The following is a 21,803-nucleotide window of genomic DNA, read 5'->3' on the forward strand; positions in this document are numbered from 1 at the left end:
GGAAAGACTTGGGACTTGCTTGAGACTCGGGACCAATTGACTTGAGACTCGCTTGGGACTCGGATCAGAGGGACTTGGACAATTGTCTGCTGGTCACGGAACAAAAGATGGAACAAAATGATACTACCTCTGGTCATGGAACAAAAGGTGGAACAAAATGATACTACCTCTGGTCACAGAACAAAAGATGGAACAAAATGATAATACCTCTGGTCATGGAACAAAAGGTGGAACAAAATGATACTACCTCTGGTCACGGAACAGAAGGTGGAACAAAATAATACTACCTCTGGTCACGGAACAAAAGGTGGAACAAAATTATACTACCTCTGGTCACAGAACAAAAGATGGAACAAAATTATACTACCTCTGGTCACGGAACAAAGGTGGAACAAAATGATCCACCACTCCACATTTATCACTTTTACAGGAGGCGAGGCGTAATAATCCCACAACGATCACGACTTTCACAGGCTGTGTAAAAGGTGAGTAGTTATATAGGGTTAGTACTACCTAGAAAAGAAAAAAAAACACATTTTTTTAGGTGGGCGTGGTTTTGGGCACCTTACGTCATCAAAGGGGGCGTGGCTTCTTTTTTGTGAAAAGTCAATTTTTCACTTGTTCCTCAAAGGGCACCTCTGTTTTTAAACCATTATGTGAAAAGTGTTTATTTCAGTAGTTCTCCAAAGGGCACTTCTCCATTTCGCCCTGTATTTAAAGCCATTATGTGTAAAAGGCTTTAATTCACTTGTTCTCCAAAAGGGCACTTCTGCATTTCCCCCCCATATCAGCAGCTCGCAGCAGCAGCGTTTTTTTTCATCTCGGCCAAAATACAATTTGGACCATTTAGCAACTACTAAACTAGCCTAATATTTCTTCACACCGGAGCCCATTTTCACAATCTCAATCAATCTCTGACTCGCCCATATGATGTTTGCATCATATCAACTAGTTGCTTGCGAGTTTAATTTCCACCTAGCAACAGCCAATGCGACTTCCGCATCACGCATCTATGACACGAAGGAGAGATGCGCGTCCCTCCCTGATGCAATGACAGGAAACCCCTCCCCTTTATAAGCCAGTAGGATAGTCAGCTGACATTTTTGATCTCGGCCAAAATGCATTTTGGCCCATTTTAGGATCTGAAACTAGTATTTTGTTAACAGCGGCGACCATTTTCACTGTCTACAGATTCCTCTGACTCACCCATAGAGACCCAGGCTTCCCCTGCCAGCCCATCCCATCCCATCCCCCACATTTTATTTGTCTATTACCATGGCCGGTGTTCTGTCGATTTCACAATCACCTCCGTTTATAATAAACTTGTTTGTTTTTGACCGTCAGGTGGGCGTTCCCGGCAGCACGTAACACCCCTTGAAAGCTATGAATAGCGGCGAGATCAGGTGGGCGTTCCCGGCAGCACGTAACGCCCCTTGAAAAGCTATGATTAGCAACGAGTGAACACACAGTTTTTTCCTCCCATGCCCCACTTGTATCCTTTGTCAAGGCCATCTTATACCAATGTATCCACCATTCAAATATTCCATAATTGCATGTTGTGCATGCAAATATTCCATAATTGCATGTTGTGCAGGCTATCTTATACTAATGTATTGCTGTTAGGCATAGCAATTCTGTCAAATATTCTGTAGATTCCCTACGCGCAACACACACACACACACACACACACACACACACACACACACAGCCAGCCACAAACATAGCGCGCGTTAGATTGTGGGCAGGTTTTCTCATTGAAACATTCCAGTCAACTTCATCATTCATGTGTGATATTATGTATTTTCCCATGTTTTTTTCCCACTCCGGATCCAATTGTGATGTGACATCACCATGATGTTTTTTGATAGGCTATAAGCCTATTAAGCTTTGAGCTAAATATGATCAATACAGATTGAGGTGGATTGAATAGCTACAGACTGTTTTCCAATTGAAAACAATTGAATACAGACTATGGTGTATGACTATGCCGTTTGCCCGTCTCTCAACCAGACCAGAGTTTCCCAGCATACACTAGTGTGTTTCAACACTGTGTTTTTGGAGATTACGTATGTGCTACGCGATATTAGTTATCTGCAATGTTATGTGATGACTACTAGAGTTTGTACCCATGTGAACTACATTGCTTTACGTTGTAAAATGTTGGCACCATAGGTGACATGAGTTAACATGTTCTAAATGCAGTTCTCTGCCTGAAATGCTACTAATCAAATGGCTTGCTACAATCCTATGTAGGCTGTAAGACGAACAACCCCCTCTCTTATGACAACCCAAACCCCGGATATCCGTGACCTACGGGTATTATTTCAAAATATGGAATATGGAACGTGAACAAACATCTTAGTTTTATGTATCTGTATTTTATATGATTATTTTAATAGTTACTAACTATTAATAGTAACTAACTAGTCCTCCACACAGAATTGGTTAATTTACTGTGAGACTTTATGTTTTGTAGACAAGCACCGAGTATATATATATATATATATATATATAATAATAATAATAATAATGGTATATAATAATAATAATCTTTGTAATACAATTGTTATAAAATTAAAACGTATATCACACTTACAATATGTTTGTTGTATGTATTACAACTTAATTCAACTTTGTCTCTCCCCACCTCTCCTCTTCTCTCCTCTCCACACCTCACCCCCTCCTATCTCCTCTCCTCTTCTCTCCCCTCCTCTCCTCTCCTCTCTTCTCTTCTCTCCTCTCCTCACCTCACGTCTCCTCTCGTCTCCTCACCTCTCCCCTCTCCTCTCTTCTCCTCTCCTTACAAGCCTATAGATGAGGGATTTCAGACAATGTGTCCATTGTTACAATATTGTCAACAAAAATAGCACTAGTCTAAATAACATAACTTAATTCAACTTTTCTCACTACACTTTCCAAACATTAACACACATCAAACACAACAACTCTTTTCTTACTACACATTCCAAACATTAACACACATCAAACACAACAACTATTTTCTTACTACACATTCCAAACATTAACACACATCAAACACAACAACTCTTTTCTTACTACACATTCCAAACATTAACACACATCAAACACAACAACTCTTTCCCACTACACTTTCCAAACATTAACACACATCAAACACAACAACTCTTTCTTACTACACTTTCCAAACATTAACACACATCAAACACAACAACTCTTTCTTACTACACTTTCCAAACATTAACACACATCAAACACAACAACTCTTTCCCACTACACTTTCCAAACATTAACACACCTCAAACACAACAACTCTTTCCCACTACACTTTCCAAACATTAACACACATCAAACACAACAACTCTTTCCCACTACACTTTCCAAACATTAACACACATCAAACACAACAACTCTTTCTTACTACACTTTCCAAACATTAACACACATCAAACACAACAACTCTTTCTTACTACACTTTCCAAACATTAACACACATCAAACACAACAACTCTTTCCCACTACACTTTCCAAATGTTAACACACATCAAACACAACAACTCTTTCTTACTACACTTACCAAATATTAACACACATCAAACACAACAACTCTTTCCCACTACACTTTCCAAACATTAGGCGTTTCTAAGATGTGGGGTCAATATCAATCTAGAATCTAGATTGATTTGATTCACTAATTTGGCGTTCTCTCATGTAAAATATCCAACATCCAATATCCAGAAGTAGTGATTACTACACAGAAGTAACTTTAGTTCCACCATTTGCTATTTGCTTCAAACATAATTTGGATCAGTTGTAACTTTGACCATTTCTAACAATTTCTAGACAGTGAATTTACACAAGCACTTGAGTGAAATTCATAGTACCTATAGGGACTGTGATTGAATGAACGCAGATTGTCAGATTTGTATACCAAACCCTTATCCTGGTGCCTGCAAGGGTCGTCTGTACCACTAATGTCAGCCACTATGTGTTACAATATTGGGCTGGTTTCATAGACCTGGCCCAAAAGTACATACATATGCTATCTATCTTTTTGTTCAAAGGACAAAGATCGGCGTAGCAACACTGCAGCAGCTCGACTTTGGGGAAAAGCTATTGCACTAGACAACAAAAAACTCATGTTTATAACAAATTGTTCTCCACACATACATACATGTGTGCTGCATATATCCATATATGCCTCTACCGTATGGGTTAGTCATAATAGTCAAACATGGTTTTTCATGTTCTGACTTGCTGAAATGTGTGCTGCATATATACATGTTAGTTACACATAATAGTCAAACAGGGGTTTTCATGTTCTGATGTGCTGAAATGTTTTACACGTCACGTAAAACAGTTTTTAAAACAGTTAATTAGCCTATACAATGTGTAATTTCAGGTTATTGTAAGTTATTGCATAGTTGCAATCTTTCATACTTGCATACTTACAAGTGGGTTGTTTTTAATGGCATGTGATTTGCGGTTCTAATTACCCAATGTGTAATTTCAGGTGATTGTAAGTGTGTCATACATACCTACAAGCCTTCATATCAGTTGGCTGTGTCAATGATTTTCTTCCTCACACCTCTTGGTGTGTCATCATTGTCTTTGTCAGGCTTAGAAGCAATGTCTAAACAGTAAACAGTTTATGACAAGTGGTGGCAGCATGCTATGCTACTACACAAGACGTGTTATGGTACATAAATAATATGTAGCGTGTAATAATCTGTAGAACTCTGTCAGAGTTCTACTCTGTCATTATTTTTACATTTGACTTTGAGAACTATGATGAACTGTTAGTCAGTACTCTGTACTGATGTACAAAAGTAACAAGATTGAGGTTGTGAAATCTTCAACCGGAATAAAAAACTGGATATAATATAACTGAATCAGTTAGGCCAAACTATTATCAGTCAGGTCGGTAATGACCGGGGGAAATTATATGAGTATTGTCCATTGTGTGTATGATACAACTTTGTTTATCATTCTGCCCCCTCACACTATACAGTCTGTATTTAACTCAACACACTGTACCTGCCCCTTGACCTCGGAGGGGAAGAAAGGATATTGTCAAGGATAGTGTCAACGGGCCTGAGGCAAGGTGTGGTGATCACAAGCATTGGCATAAATATTGTGGTAAATTAAATTGATAAATTGGTTAAGCAAAGCAAGCAATGCTTTTGCAATGAAGTTTGTAAGATGTATTTTACAAGATATTTTCTGAGATTTGGTTATATTAACTTATTATTTATATTATTATTCTAATTATTATTATTCTAATTATTATCTACTATTCTAATTATCATCTACTATTATTCTAATTATTATATTATTATATTATTATTATTATTAGGGGTTATTATGTATATTAACTATACATATTAAAGTATAGATGATTGTTTTGCCGACCTTATTTGGTTGCCTTATCAAAACAAATGTATAGCATGTTAAAGTTTAAAATAAAGTCAAGTCAAGTCAAATCCAACAGGTCTTAATGTCAATTAATTTAGCTTTAACGTGTTTTGTGAAACACACACACACCCACACATTGACCCCTCTCATATATACGTAACTGCCTATAACTGTACATATATTCCTTTCACACACACACACACACACACTTTTCAAAATAGACACTCTTTCATATTGTGATTCATAGTGATTCTTGTTTGTTTTATGTGATCCCGGTTTTTAAGCAAACCGGATCCAGTTTCCTTGTATGTGTACATCCTGTACAAGGTACATCCTGTACATACTACATTGGAGTCAATGATTCACAGATGTATCAAACAAATGTATGTTTTACTGATACAAATGACCAAATTACCACAAATTCAACATGTAATGCCATTTTCTCAATAATTTTGGTCAAAACATTTGGTGTGACCCAGATCAGTCCTTGTAACGAGGACCTTGTTATCACTGGTGTATATCCAGACTTGGCACATTGGATGTGCCCAAGATCAGACATTGTAATGAGGACCTTGTTATCACTGGCATATAGCCAGACTTGGCACATTTGGGGTGCCTCAGGTCAGTCCTTGTAATGACTTGATCAAAAATATTACAGACAATATATATATATATATATATATATATATAGTAAATATAATTGTATAATATATTCAAAGTATTGTTAATTGTTAATTATTATTATTCAAAAAACCTGAAAATACTGTAAATACTGTAAATAAACTAAACTAAAACTAAAACTTGGAACTTGTACTGTGTGTTAATTTAATGTGTTTTTGAAACACACAACCACATATAAAATCTCAAGTGAGATTTTGAGAAAGAAAAAAAAAAAAAAAAGAGAAAAGAAAAAAAAGTTTATAGTATATAAAGTATATATATAAAGTATATATAAAGTATATAAACCCCTCCTAGATATGTGATTATGCCTGACACCTAGAGGCGAAACGTGGTACTGAATTGGCTATCCAAATAGCACGTGGTAAACTAAGTACTTATCAAAGCAACGTATCAAACTCTTCATAACACCCTGACCAATGTAATAGTAGTAATACTGACAGGCTACAATTAGTTAAATTAGTTTAACTAAAACCAAGAAGAGAGGTCACATAACTTTACAACACATAAATTTCACTGTTTTACTGATTATTTACTGATTTACCTTTGTTTATTCTTCATGTGTAAAACGCTTTGAGTTGCATTTTATGTATGAAAGGTGCTATACAAATAAAAGTTCATTATTATTATAAACAAGCTATTTTGTACTGGTCTCTATAAAAACTTTAACTTTAAAAGTACACTTTGCGTGGAAAACAACTCTTCTCGAGCAGTTTGTGTAATTGTAATTGCATTTACCCACACTGTCCCACAATCAAACCTCTGAAAAATCCTGTCCCACCCTAAACCCTAAAACCTAAACCCTAAACCCTAACCATGCTTGGTGGAGACCATTGACGTATATATTAATGGACCAAAAGGAGCTCATTGACTTTAACACAGCAAAATGAAGCTTACTTCCGGATATTGTTTCATTTCGTTTGATGGGTTGAATGAATTAAATTGAATGAAATGCGGCCCCCCAGCGGGTGCCGGGGGAGTTTCTGAATTTGCCCTGTCTCCCTTATCGCCGTAATGCATTATGGGTAGTCAGATACTACCGGTACTTTGGCTAATGTAGCGACTAACGCTACTTACTTTGCATTGCAGTAAAACGGCACTGAATGACCATATTGATTTATCTCGATTTTTGATCTAACCCCGGCGCTGGTTAGCTGTTTATAATGTGACTATATTTATAACGCTATAACGTACTCTGGTTTTCTGGCTGAATCCAATGGTCTGAATACAGAGTTAAATCTGAATACGTTAAATGGTCCACCATGTTATGGACGTTAGATGTATGGTAGCTATATAGTGATGTGTGTCTACTAACATAAGATAACATATGATAATTTGCTTGAGTATTACTTGCTACCTGATGCCTTGCGGTGTTCTTACTGTTCTTACTGTTCTTATTATCCGATGTTTGTCGTCAATTTTACTCTAAATGGGGGAGGGCCCGTTGACAGAAGAGGCCCGTTGGCTGAGGGGGAGGAGTTTGGCTGTGTATAAGTAGCCATGCCCCTATACGATTTCTGCACGTTACTAAGCATGGCATGCATGGAAGGACACGGATGTAACTATGAAAAATGCCACATGCATAGCTTCTACGTTAGGAAGCAGAATAGCGTCACTAGGTGGTCACGTTCGTGCCGAAAACCCTGTACCATCGAGAAATCGATACAGCAGCTGAGAATCGGCGCCAATCCCTCTGGGTTGTATCCTCTGATTACCAGAGAGGATGGAAACATGCTAGCGCCACATGCTCCTTGTGGCATAGTCAATGTTGGCGAAACGCTCACCCTCAAGCTGATTAAGTTCGATGACATACCGAAGCATTCTGACAAGCTGTTGTACCCCGACGAGCCGCTGGCTCGCTACGGCACATTCTTTGTGAATGTAACGTGGAAAGACAAGGGTCGCCAAATGCTAAACAGCAAGGTGTTGAGGAAGATGTCCCAGCGGGAAAAGCTGACTGTGCAAGTGTATGCGCTAAAGGGAGAAGAGCTTCAAGAGGCATTGAATCGGGATGGCCGGTTCACCGACCAGGTGAACCATAGCGGGTGTTATCTGGTGAAGGAGGAACGAGGAGACGGTACATGTTACATGGGATGTTTTGTCGACTTTTACCAGGGCCAGCACTTCCGATTCCATTACGAGCGGAAAAAAAGAAAAAGAAAAGAGCTGACGCAGGCTGACGCAGGCTCTGTGGCGACGGCGACCGATGAGCAAGGAGGAGAAGCTCAGCGTAACTGTACGATTATGCCCATGGTGTATTTGGTGACGTAGGTTTGCACCTGTGGTGCCAATATTTTTATATGCAATATGTTTATTGAATACTGTCCCTGTTCAAATAAACAATAAAGATAATAAAAAAGAAATAACTCTTTTCTGCGTTGTTTTGCCGTCGATACCCCAAACCTCTGGAAATGCCTGACCCAAACCCTGACTCAAACTCCAACCCTAGCCCGTGACCAGTTCCCAAGGGTAAATGGAGGCTGTGTATGTACAATGTTGAACAATGAGAGTCTGCAACTTATATATTAGAGGAGCAATATCTAGATATTTAGAGGAATATTTAATTTTAAATTAACATTAGGATTATATTGTGTAATAATGTTATTCATTATTTCATTACAACAGACATTTGTACAACATTATTATTAAGGAAAAACCAGATTATGATGAGAATACATTTTATTTTTATTGGCACATTATACAAGTTACATGTTTGTATTTATATTTCCTCCGTTCATGCAGAAAAGCTTCCGAAGCATCCTGCACTCTTGAAGGGGTAGCATGCTGGTGCAGGCTTTTATAATGTTCAGAAAAGTAAAACTGAGCAGTCCATCTGGCTGGTCCAGAGTCAGGGGCGAGTTCGGAGGAGAAGGAAGGTCTTCCGGTGACAAAGGTGGGGTAATGAAGAACAAGAGTGACGACGACGGGGACCATCCGTACATCAGACGGTTCAACTCTTCTTCTTCCGCCGAATCAGAGTGGCTGTGAGTTGTAATGAAGGACAATGGTGACGGCGACGGGGTCTCCATGATGATGGTATCTGTCTTTTTTATTGTGTAAAATGGTATAAGTCTCTTTTGAATCCGTCTCTTTTATCCTTATGTTGTGATGAGGAGGAGGAGCTAGGTCTAGGGGAGGGCGTGGCGTAGGGCTATGGGAGGAGATCATCAAAAATGGCGCTGACCGGAATTTGTTAGAGAACAAATGTGAACAAATGTGAAGAAAAAGTAAGATGGAGGGCGTGTTCATATAGCTGTATAGGGGTGTCTGAGAGAGATTGGTGTTATACGTTCGGCTAAATCGCCCCTTTTGATCATCCGTAAAACATGTACGGTTATGCCCGGGGTGTATCTGTCGCCGTAGGTTTGTCGTATGTGATCTATTGTCTCCAGGACGCCAGCATTCTCCAACCGGTTCTTTGGGATAGTTCGAATGTCATCCAGAAAGTTTGGCTGTAACATGCACCACTTGAATTTTTTTTCCGGTAGAAAGGGGGCGCGGCTTTCTTTTTTCTTTCTCAAAAATCTCACTTGAGATTTTATATGTATGTGTGTTTCAAAAACACATTAAATTAACACACAGTACAAGTTCCAAGTTTTAGTTTTAGTTTAGTTTATTTACAGTATTTACAGTATTTTCAGGTTTTTTGAATAATAATAATTAACAATTAACAATACTTTGAATATATTATACAATTATATTTACTATATATATATATATATATATATATTGTCTGTAATATTTTTGATCAAGTCATTACAAGGACTGACCTGAGGCACCCCAAATGTGCCAAGTCTGGCTATACGCCAGTGATAACAAGGTCCTCATTACAATGTCTGATCTTGGGCACATCCAATGTGCCAAGTCTGGATATACACCAGTGATAACAAGGTCCTCGTTACAAGGACTGATCTGGGTCACACCAAATGTTTTGACCAAAATTATTGAGAAAATGGCATTACATGTTGAATTTGTGGTAATTTGGTCATTTGTATCAGTAAAACATACATTTGTTTGATACATCTGTGAATCATTGACTCCAATGTAGTATGTACCTTGTACAGGATGTACCTTGTACAGGATGTACACATACAAGGAAACTGGATCCGGTTTGCTTAAAAACCGGGATCACATAAAACAAACAAGAATCACTATGAATCACAATATGAAAGAGTGTCTATTTTGAAAAGTGTGTGTGTGTGTGTGTGTGAAAGGAATATATGGGTAACACTTTACAATACTGGTGCAAACATGTGCATGAATGCATGCTTAACTCATGATGAATTAAGCCATTAATTGATGCTTATCGCATCATCAACTAATGAAAGGTATGTTTGATGAACACACCGAGTCATATATGAATTACTATTAATTAAGTAGGCTATGCCTATATCATCATAGTTAATTCCTCATCAACACATACATTAACACACTGTGTTCAATAATACCGTAATTCATGTGTTAATTACCACTATCGACATCTGGCTCCCTGCAACCGGAACTTTAGCGTTACCAGACCGCAATGCCGATAGCCCACAATCCGAACCAGCTGAGCGAGGCGGTGTGCAGCGTGTCAGGGACCGGCTGGATCTAACCTCTCCCAGCCATTTCACCTCGTTCATCATGGGCATTCCTTCCTCTTCGAAGCTTGGTCCACAGAACATGTGGCCGGTGTTTTGTGCCTATCTTACCGGGTGTCTAAATGCACGACCCAGCAGGCCAGCCACCCCCAGGCTAAGAGCCTCTCTCCCGGCCCGACACCCAGGGCAGCCCAGGGTCTGTCTGAGAGCAGGTCGAGGTCACTGGGGGCTGGGTTTACCCAGGCTACCACCACCCAACCCCTACCCGCCCTGCCCCTCACCTTGCCTGGGTCCCACACCTCCGGCCGAGACCCCTTCAGAACCTCTTAGCCGGGTACGGCTATTTCAGCAGCTGTAGTAGCTATCATTCCGATGTTGCTGCTCTGATATAGGCTATGCGTGTAGTAGCCCCGAACCAGACCAACTCCAACACATTCTCTGACGTTGTATCCACTGTGCATCTCCAACAGACATCAAACACTGGATGTATGTCTTGTAGGCTCTATATGCCAAGAACCACATATATATGTATGAGTTAAGTGTTGTGCCTCACAAGTGCCTATATCATTATGTATTAATTAATAGTTATGTGCCACATTTAGTAAAGTCACGACATACTTATGTATTAATTAATTGTTATGTGCCACAAATAGTAAAGTCACAACATACTTATGTATTAATTAATAGTTTTGTGCCACATATTGTAAAGTCACGACATAATGATATCCTCACAAATCATTAGCTGATGCTGATCATGAAATCACTTTTATACAGTATAGTCATGAGAACAATTCAAAATATATAGGTAATCAGTGAAGACCATCATTGGAGTTATAAAAGCACATTTATTTATCAAGTTTGTGAACATGTCCCCCCAAAGTCTGCCCTGGAGCAAGGACTCGCTCTCCAGTGCCCCTTGTCTGTATCAGCTGGGGGAAACAGTCTGGCCTCTCCCCTCTCCTCCCCACGGCCCGCGTTGCTCGATCTCTCCGGCGGGTCCAGCTCTCGTCCTTTTTCACTTGTGTTGCTCTTCACTTCCCGAACCAACGTGACTGTAGCGACAGGCCCCCACCATGCACGCACACACAACAAACAAGCTAGCTAAGCAAGCCACAAGCTAGCTAAATTGCTACGGCTAGCTACCTGAAACTCTAACAAACCCGCTCGTTCCTCTTGCGATTGGTATCCATTCGACACTGCCACCACCACTGTGACCGACTCTTTGCAGTTTGTACTCTTTGTAGAATAAGAACACGGAGGCAGCTGTTGATATTTGCAAAACGAACACCACCTTGTGCAACCCAGCTAGTTGCTCTCGACCACGAGGATAAGTGTCAAGAAAGACATGGCACACAAACAATTACTTCCGTTGCCTCAGCCTGCCATCAAAAATAAAAGCACGCAGAGCTCAGTACTGCGTAGCTGGTTACAACATGAATTTCGACTTTTATTCTGAAAGTCTTGGCCGGAAACAATATGTTTTCTCGTGGTTACCTTGACAGTGGCCCAGCTACAATGGTGTCTGATATGAGAACATGTTGCAGGTCAGGATGTCAAACAAATAGCACGCTCACAGTGCGCTTTTAGCCTATTTCGGATTACCAGGGGCAAATCCCAAAGATACATGCAGCGGATGACAGATTGGGTAAACACATGGGCTCTTTTAGGCTACTGTCAATTTGAGTTTACCCGTGAGCACCAAGCATCAATCACTCGATCAGCCTGAGCCACGAGAGGAACCTCCATAAAATAGCGTAGCCTACACTACTACACTAGTAACAAGTAATCAGAATGATAGCCTACTGATAGTATCATAGACTACAGCACAGTTCGCCCATAAACACACGCTTCCCAGTCATACATATAGCGCCAGTGTCTCCGCCAGGCCACCACCACTGACAAACTACCGTAAACAGCAGAGGCGACTCCGCTGCACCCCGAACGCCTCTCTTTCCAGCCAGCTAGGCACCGGTCAAACAAAGAGAACTCTCTTTCCCCGAAGTCGAGTATGTTTTCCCTGAGATGTCGCTCGGACATAGCCTGGTAAACCAGCCCGTCACGTGAACTCACATTTCATTTGGTTTACCAGGCTAGCTCGGACAAGGAGGAGCGTGGCTAGCGCATCCCGTCTTCGTTATGCAACGGGGGAAACTCAATCGATTTCCCGGGTGCAGGCGACTGGATGGGTGGTGGTAGTAGGGGGGCTGCCCTGGGTGTCGGGCCGGGAGAGAGGCTCTTAGCCTGGGTAGTGGTAGAGGGTGGCTGGCCTGCTGGGTCGTGCATGGCCCATTTCCACCGCTGGTATCAACGCGGTAGACACCCGGTAAGATAGGCACAAAACACCGGCCACATGTTCTGCGTCCCTGCAGTGGACCAAGCTTCGAAGAGGAAGGAATGCCCATGATGAACAAGCTAATGGCTGGGAGAGGTTAGATCCAGCCGGTCCCTGACACGCTGCACACCGCCTCGCTCAGCTGGTTCTGATGTGGGCTATCGGCATTGCGGTCTGGTAACGCTAAAGTTCCGGTTGCAGGGAGCTGGATGTCGATAGTAGGCTAATAATAATAATAATACATTTTATTTGGAGGCGCCTTTCAGAACACCCAAGGTCGCCTTACAGTGCATATAAAAACAGTTTCACGTAATAAGAACATATATTAAAAACAGGGCAAATTACAGCAGGAATAAAACATAGCTAAGAAGGAAGGAAAATGCAGATTGGTTGGGGAAAAGTGACATTAATAGTGGTAATTAACACATGAATTACGGTATTATTGAACACAGTGTGTTAATGTATGTGTTGATGAGGAATTAACTATGATGATATAGGCATAGCCTACTTAATTAATAGTAATTCATATATGACTCGGTGTGTTCATCAAACATACCTTTCATTAGTTGATGATGCGGTAAGCATCAATTAATGGCTTAATTCATCATGAGTTAAGCATGCATTCATGCACATGTTTGCACCAGTATTGTAAAGCGTTACCAATATATGTACAGTTATAGGCAGTTACGTATATATGAGAGGGGTCAATGTGTGGGTGTGTGTGTGTTTCACAAAACACGTTAAAGCTAAATTAATTGACATTAAGACCTGTTGGATTTGACTTGACTTTATTTAAAACTTTAACATGCTATACATTTGTTTTGATAAGGCAACCAAATAAGGTGGGCAAAACAATCATCTATACTTTAATATGTATAGTTAATATACATAATAACCCCTAATAATAATAATAATATAATAATATAATAATTAGAATAATAGTAGATGATAATTAGAATAATAGTAGATAATAATTAGAATAATAATAATTAGAATAATAATATAAATAATAAGTTAATATAACCAAATCTCAGAAAATATCTTGTAAAATACATCTTACAAACTTCATTGCAAAAGCATTGCTTGCTTTGCTTAACCAATTTATCAATTTAATTTACCACAATATTTATGCCAATGCTTGTGATCACCACACCTTGCCTCAGGCCCGTTGACACTATCCTTGACAATATCCTTTCTTCCCCTCCGAGGTCAAGGGGCAGGTACAGTGTGTTGAGTTAAATACAGACTGTATAGTGTGAGGGGGCAGAATGATAAACAAAGTTGTATCATACACACAATGGACAATACTCATATAATTTCCCCCGGTCATTACCGACCTGACTGATAATAGTTTGGCCTAACTGATTCAGTTATATTATATCCAGTTTTTTATTCCGGTTGAAGATTTCACAACCTCAATCTTGTTACTTTTGTACATCAGTACAGAGACTAACAGTTCATCATAGTTCTCAAAGTCAAATGTAAAAATAATGACAGAGTAGAACTCTGACAGAGTTCTACAGATTATTACACGCTACATATTATTTATGTACCATAACACGTCTTGTGTAGTAGCATAGCATGCTGCCACCACTTGTCATAAACTGTTTACTGTTTAGACATTGCTTCTAAGCCTGACAAAGACAATGATGACACACCAAGAGGTGTGAGGAAGAAAATCATTGACACAGCCAACTGATATGAAGGCTTGTAGGTATGTATGACACACTTACAATCACCTGAAATTACACATTGGGTAATTAGAACCGCAAATCACATGCCATTAAAAACAACCCACTTGTAAGTATGCAAGTATGAAAGATTGCAACTATGCAATAACTTACAATAACCTGAAATTACACATTGTATAGGCTAATTAACTGTTTTAAAAACTGTTTTACGTGACGTGTAAAACATTTCAGCACATCAGAACATGAAAACCCCTGTTTGACTATTATGTGTAACTAACATGTATATATGCAGCACACATTTCAGCAAGTCAGAACATGAAAAACCATGTTTGACTATTATGACTAACCCATACGGTAGAGGCATATATGGATATATGCAGCACACATGTATGTATGTATGTACTTTTGGGCCAGGTGTATGAAACCAGCCCAATATTGTAACACATAGTGGCTGACATTAGTGGTACAGACGACCCTTGCAGGCACCAGGATAAGGGTTTGGTATACAAATCTGACAATCTGCGTTCATTCAATCACAGTCCCTATAGGTACTATGAATTTCACTCAAGTGCTTGTGTAAATTCACTGTCTAGAAATTGTTAGAAATGGTCAAAGTTACAACTGATCCAAATTATGTTTGAAGCAAATAGCAAATGGTGGAACTAAAGTTACTTCTGTGTAGTAATCACTACTTCTGGATATTGGATGTTGGATATTTTACATGAGAGAACGCCAAATTAGTGAATCAAATCAATCTAGATTCTAGATTGATATTGACCCCACATCTTAGAAACGCCTAATGTTTGGAAAGTGTAGTGGGAAAGAGTTGTTGTGTTTGATGTGTGTTAATGTTTGGAAAGTGTAGTGGGAAAGAGTTGTTGTGTTTGGTGTGTGTTAATGTTTGGTAAGTGTAGTAAGAAAGAGTTGTTGTGTTTGATGTGTGTTAACATTTGGAAAGTGTAGTGGGAAAGAGTTGTTGTGTTTGATGTGTGTTAATGTTTGGAAAGTGTAGTAAGAAAGAGTTGTTGTGTTTGATGTGTGTTAATGTTTGGAAAGTGTAGTAAGAAAGAGTTGTTGTGTTTGATGTGTGTTAATGTTTGGAAAGTGTAGTGGGAAAGAGTTGTTGTGTTTGATGTGTGTTAATGTTTGGAAAGTGTAGTGGGAAAGAGTTGTTGTGTTTGATGTGTGTTAATGTTTGGAAAGTGTAGTAAGAAAGAGTTGTTGTGTTTGATGTGTGTGTTAATGTTTGGAAAGTGTAGTAAGAAAGAGTTGTTGTGTTTGATGTGTGTTAATGTTTGGAAAGTGTAGTAAGAAAGAGTTGTTGTGTTTGATGTGTGTTAATGTTTGGAAAGTGTAGTGGGAAAGAGTTGTTGTGTTTGATGTGTGTTAATGTTTGGAATGTGTAGTAAGAAAAGAGTTGTTGTGTTTGATGTGTGTTAATGTTTGGAATGTGTAGTAAGAAAATAGTTGTTGTGTTTGATGTGTGTTAATGTTTGGAATGTGTAGTAAGAAAAGAGTTGTTGTGTTTGATGTGTGTTAATGTTTGGAAAGTGTAGTGAGAAAAGTTGAATTAAGTTATGTTATTTAGACTAGTGCTATTTTTGTTGACAATATTGTAACAATGGACACATTGTCTGAAATCCCTCATCTATAGGCTTGTAAGGAGAGGAGAAGAGAGGAGAGGGGAGAGGTGAGGAGACGAGAGGAGACGTGAGGTGAGGAGAGGAGAGAAGAGAAGAGAGGAGAGGAGAGGAGGGGAGAGAAGAGGAGAGGAGATAGGAGGGGGTGAGGTGTGGAGAGGAGAGAAGAGGAGAGGTGGGGAGAGACAAAGTTGAATTAAGTTGTAATACATACAACAAACATATTGTAAGTGTGATATACGTTTTAATTTTATAACAATTGTATTACAAAGATTATTATTATTATATACCATTATTATTATTATTATTATATATATATATATATATATATATACTTGGTGCTTGTCTACAAAACATAAAGTCTCACAGTAAATTAACCAATTCTGTGTGGAGGACTAGTTAGTTACTATTAATAGTTAGTAACTATTAAAATAATCATATAAAATACAGATACATAAAACTAAGATGTTTGTTCACGTTCCATATTCCATATTTTGAAATAATACCCGTAGGTCACGGATATCCGGGGTTTGGGTTGTCATAAGAGAGGGGGTTGTTCGTCTTACAGCCTGCATAGGATTGTAGCAAGCCATTTGATTAGTAGCATTTCAGGCAGAGAACTGCATTTAGAACATGTTAACTCATGTCACCTATGGTGCCAACATTTTACAACGTAAAGCAATGTAGTTCACATGGGTACAAACTCTAGTAGTCATCACATAACATTGCAGATAACTAATATCGCGTAGCACATACGTAATCTCCAAAAACACAGTGTTGAAACACACTAGTGTATGCTGGGAAACTCTGGTCTGGTTGAGAGACGGGCAAACGGCATAGTCATACACCATAGTCTGTATTCAATCGTTTTCAATTGGAAAACAGTCTGTAGCTATTCAATCCACCTCAATCTGTATTGATCATATTTAGTTCAAAGCTTAATAGGCTTATAGCCTATCAAAAAACATCATGGTGATGTCACATCACAATTGGATCCGGAGTGGGAAAAAAACATGGGAAAATACATAATATCACACATGAATGATGAAGTTGACTGGAATGTTTCAATGAGAAAACCTGCCCACAATCTAACGCGCGCTATGTTTGTGGCTGTGTTTGTGGCTGGCTGTGTGTGTGTGTGTGTGTGTGTGTGTGTGTTGCGCGTAGGGAATCTACAGAATATTTGACAGAATTGCTATGCCTAACAGCAATACATTAGTATAAGATAGCCTGCACAACATGCAATTATGGAATATTTGCATGCACAACATGCAATTATGGAATATTTGAATGGTGGATACATTGGTATAAGATGGCCTTGACAGGCACGCAAAGGATATAAGTGGGGCATGGGAGGAAAAAACTGTGTGTTCACTCGTTGCTAATCATAGCTTTTCAAGGGGCGTTACGTGCTGCCGGGAACGCCCACCTGATCTCGCCGCTATTCGTAGCTTTCAAGGGGTGTTACGTGCTGCCGGGAACGCCCACCTGACGGTCAAAAACAAACAAGTTTATTATAAACGGAGGTGATTGTGAAATCGACAGAACACCGGCCATGGTAATAGACAAATAAAACGTGGGGGATGGGATGGGATGGGCTGGCAGGGGAAGCCTGGGTCTCTATGGGTGAGTCAGAGGAATCTGTAGACAGTGAAAATGGTCGCCGCTGTTAACAAAATACTAGTTTCAGATCCTAAAATGGGCCAAAATGCATTTTGGCCGAGATCAAAAATGTCAGCTGACTATCCTACTGGCTTATAAAGGGGAGGGGTTTCCTGTCATTGCATCAGGGAGGGACGCGCATCTCTCCTTCGTGTCATAGATGCGTGATGCGGAAGTCGCATTGGCTGTTGCTAGGTGGAAATTAAACTCGCAAGCAACTAGTTGATATGATGCAAACATCATATGGGCGAGTCAGAGATTGATTGAGATTGTGAAAATGGGCTCCGGTGTGAAGAAATATTAGGCTAGTTTAGTAGTTGCTTAATGGTCCAAATTGTATTTTGGCCGAGATAAAAAAAAACGCTGCGAGCTGCTGATATGGGGGGGAAATGCAGAAGTGCCCTTTTGGAGAACAAGTGAATTAAAGCCTTTTACACATAATGGCTTTAAACACAGGTCGAAATGGAGAAGTGCCCTTTGGAGAACTACTGAAATAAACACTTTTCACATAATGGTTTAAAAACAGAGGTGCCCTTTGAGGAACAAGTGAAAAATTGACTTTTCACAAAAAAGAAGCCACGCCCCCTTTGATGACGTAAGGTGCCCAAAACCACGCCCACCTAAAAAATTTGGTTTTTTTTCTTTTCTAGGTAGTACTAACCCTATATAACTACTAAGGTGCTTTACTTGCAGCCTTAAGATATCTGCTGGAGAAAATAAAATCCATGCACAGATTTACCTCATAGGTCCACAAATTTCACATATATGTTTAAGCCCCACGAGCAAAAATCTTGTCTAAAAGTATTAATATTGAACGTCACGTGTCCAATTTGCACTATTCAACACTGCATTTTCTCAGGGTCCCAGAAAGTCACTCGCCAGGTTTGAAGTCGATCAGACGAAAGGTTCTCGAGATGTGTGATAAACAGAGAACATACAGACAGACAGTCGCACATTTATTAGGGAGATACACACTTACACCTCCTCGGAACTGGTTTCAACCTCTGGACTCCACCATGGTCCACACTGTGGGGGAAACAAAGTCAGACCAGAGTATTCTATTTGATGACAGAAACAAAACCTTCCCTATGAAGGGTTTTCCATATAATAGGGAACGTTTGTTATTTATGGAAGGGGTCACTGGAGGAAATAGGGGAGGGTGATGCTTTTTAAATATATACCTGAGAGAGTCCAGTCTCCAGTGTGGATCCTCCAGTCCGGCAGAGAGCAGCTCCACTCCTGGGCCTCCTGGATGATTGTAGCTCAGGTCCAGCTCTCTCAGATGGGAGGGGTTGGAGCTCAGAGCTGAGGCCAGAGAAGCACAGCCTTCCTCTGTGAGCTGACAGCCTGACAAACTGCACACACACAGACAGACAGACAGACAGACAGACAGACAGACAGACAGACAGACACACACACACACACACACACACACACACACACACACACACACAAATCAAGCCATGTCAGATTTTATTAGTAACCTACTGTGAAATTAGTTGTGATAATGCCGTCAAACTCTAGCAAAACGGTTACTGCATCATACAGTTGGTCAGTCAGCTCTGTGGTTATGTGCTGCAGTTTGAGAGTTCCATACTCACTGTCTGACAGAATATTAGAAGTCATTTCTACTTTTTCAGGTTTCAACAACTGAGGCAGCACAGAGAGTAAAGAATGAAATGCCCTCATGGAAAGTCATTCACAGGGGCTATGAAGGGCTAAATGTTGGTCTCACACCTGGTTTTAAAAATACATGGACAGAGAAAATCATCCACAGGTGTTTGTCTGTCGATAGTAATCTGTATGTAAAGCAGGATAACATTGTTAGCAAACGTTATTGGCAGTTTTTGGGGAATGTTTGATTGGTGTGCTATGGGCTAAATGATTACAGGTCTTCACAGGTCCAAAATGACAGACCCAGACCCTAATGGACCTGAGAAATGTGTGCCCAAACCCGGATTGGACCCGTATAGAACCAAGCATACCGGACCCGTACAGAACCAAGAAATACTGAGGCAGCGACTAGCGGTGCCAACATCAAAGTTGCTTGCTAATTGCTATTACAAGTTGTATAAATTAAACTGTGCATCTTTCTTACCTAACGTTAATGTGTTCTCCGCTGGTTGCTCCTGTCAGACACTGCAGACACTGCCTGACCGTGACGTAATGCATAATCCATTCAATGATCCTTGCCAAGAAAATTTGTAACGCTAATAAAAATAAATCCACATTTTCTGTTATCTGTTATCTTGCTGATTGAAAAGGCATGGCTAATGTTAAAGGGATACGCCAACATCTTCACTTCACTGCACATTAGAGGTCTTCGGGTATGCCCGACCCCCCGAATACCCGAGGTTCCGACCCGCACCCGGCCGGTTCTGGGTCCATTCAAAAGAAGTGCCTCCGGGTCTGGGTCGGTTCCGGTAGCGATTGTCACGGGTCTCGGGGCTCTGACAGTGAAATGCCGGGTCCAATAAGACCCGAGTGGACCCGGCGATCAGCGCTGATCACGAGAGTAACGCATCAAAACTAGGGATGCACGACATATCGGCAACCATATCGGTATCGGCCGATGTTAGTAATTTTTTAACATATCGGTATCGGTCCGATGTTGCAATGTTAATATCAGTTATCATTATCAGCTAAATTCTTCACATTGAGATGAAATAATACAGTAAATCTATGATTTATGGGCTTTTCCAAAAGTTTTGGAAATAAAGAAATGCATTACTTTTTCAAATTCAGTGTTTACATGTATGTACAAAATGTGATGATCATAAAAATTTGGTTTTATACAGATCATATCAACATCGGTAAATATCGGTTATCAGCCATAACAGCAATGTTAATATCGGTTATCGGCATCGGCTAGAATTTTCATATCGGTGCATCCCTAATCAAAACAGCACATGTGAGGCTTGTTGTCACAAACTGCAAGTAAATCCATAGAGAAAATAACTAGCAAAGAGCGTTCCCATCTGCAATGAAAATTACTTCCTCGTTTACATGAGGCGCATTGTGACCACATGCGTACACATGCGCACACATGCGCCTCAGGCAAACGCGGAAGTGATTTTCATTGCAGAGAGGTAACCCTCTTGCTGGCTCCTCTCGCTATGGATTTAATTGAAGATGACTGTTTCCCGTACTTTTGGATTATTATTCGATGATCGCATGGTGAGTATACAAGTCACAACATGTATGTGATTGTTTCTAGCGCTGTTGTGTGTGTTTTTGGGCGAAGGAACGTTTTTTTACTATCTAACTAGCGTTAGCATCAACCAGGGGAGAATGCTATAACGTTAGTTAATAAAGATGCACAAAGTTTCATTTGATATACAACTTGTAGCAGTTAACAAGCAACTTTGACGTCGACACCACTAGTCTCTGCCTCGGTATTTCTCGGATCTGAACGGGGCCGGCCGGCCGGGTCTCAGATTTCTAATAATAGACGGGTCCACTACGGGTCCAGGTCCGACATTTATCGGTTCTGAACGGGACCGGTTCTCAGATTTCTAATAATAGACGGGTCCATTATGGGTTCGGGCACAAATTCCCCGGGTCCATTAGGGTCCGGGTCCGTGATTTTGGACCCGTGAAGACCTCTACTGCACGTGCATTAGAAAGCACGTTTCACTCCTCAATCCTCACTGCAAACATAGTCAGATAGCGCTACAATGGCAGTCTATAGCAGAGCATGTGAGCAGAGCGGAGCGTGGAGCGAGCGGGGAGCGGAGTGGGGGGATTTTGGATTGAGCGGGGAGCGGGGACCAGAGCGGTACCGGAGCGAAAGTTGGAGTGGCACCGATCACCCGCTCAGTACCGC

The 21,803-nt window shown here is 40.3% G+C and overlaps 1 protein-coding gene and 1 pseudogene across 2 annotated transcripts in view; both read right to left on the minus strand.

The window, feature by feature from the left end:
- LOC310786564 (histone H3.2 pseudogene) overlaps positions 1-21,803 on the minus strand; it is a 383,278-nt pseudogene that overhangs the window by 158,773 nt on the left and 202,702 nt on the right. The window lies entirely within an intron of this gene.
- Positions 1-21,803, minus strand: part of LOC310786967 (NLR family CARD domain-containing protein 3-like) — a gene marked incomplete at both ends in the record, with an annotated part of 39,138 nt that overhangs the window by 11,968 nt on the left and 5,367 nt on the right. Inside the window, 2 exons of the mRNA XM_083648297.1 lie at positions 18,957-19,003; positions 19,159-19,332. Coding sequence (XP_083504423.1) covers positions 18,957-19,003; positions 19,159-19,332 — 221 coding nt within the window. The remainder of the gene's footprint in view (positions 1-18,956; positions 19,004-19,158; positions 19,333-21,803) is intronic.

The sequence above is a fragment of the Poromitra crassiceps genome (genome assembly GCF_964638095.1).
Source record: "Poromitra crassiceps genome assembly, chromosome: 12".
NCBI lineage: Eukaryota > Metazoa > Chordata > Actinopteri > Beryciformes > Melamphaidae > Poromitra > Poromitra crassiceps.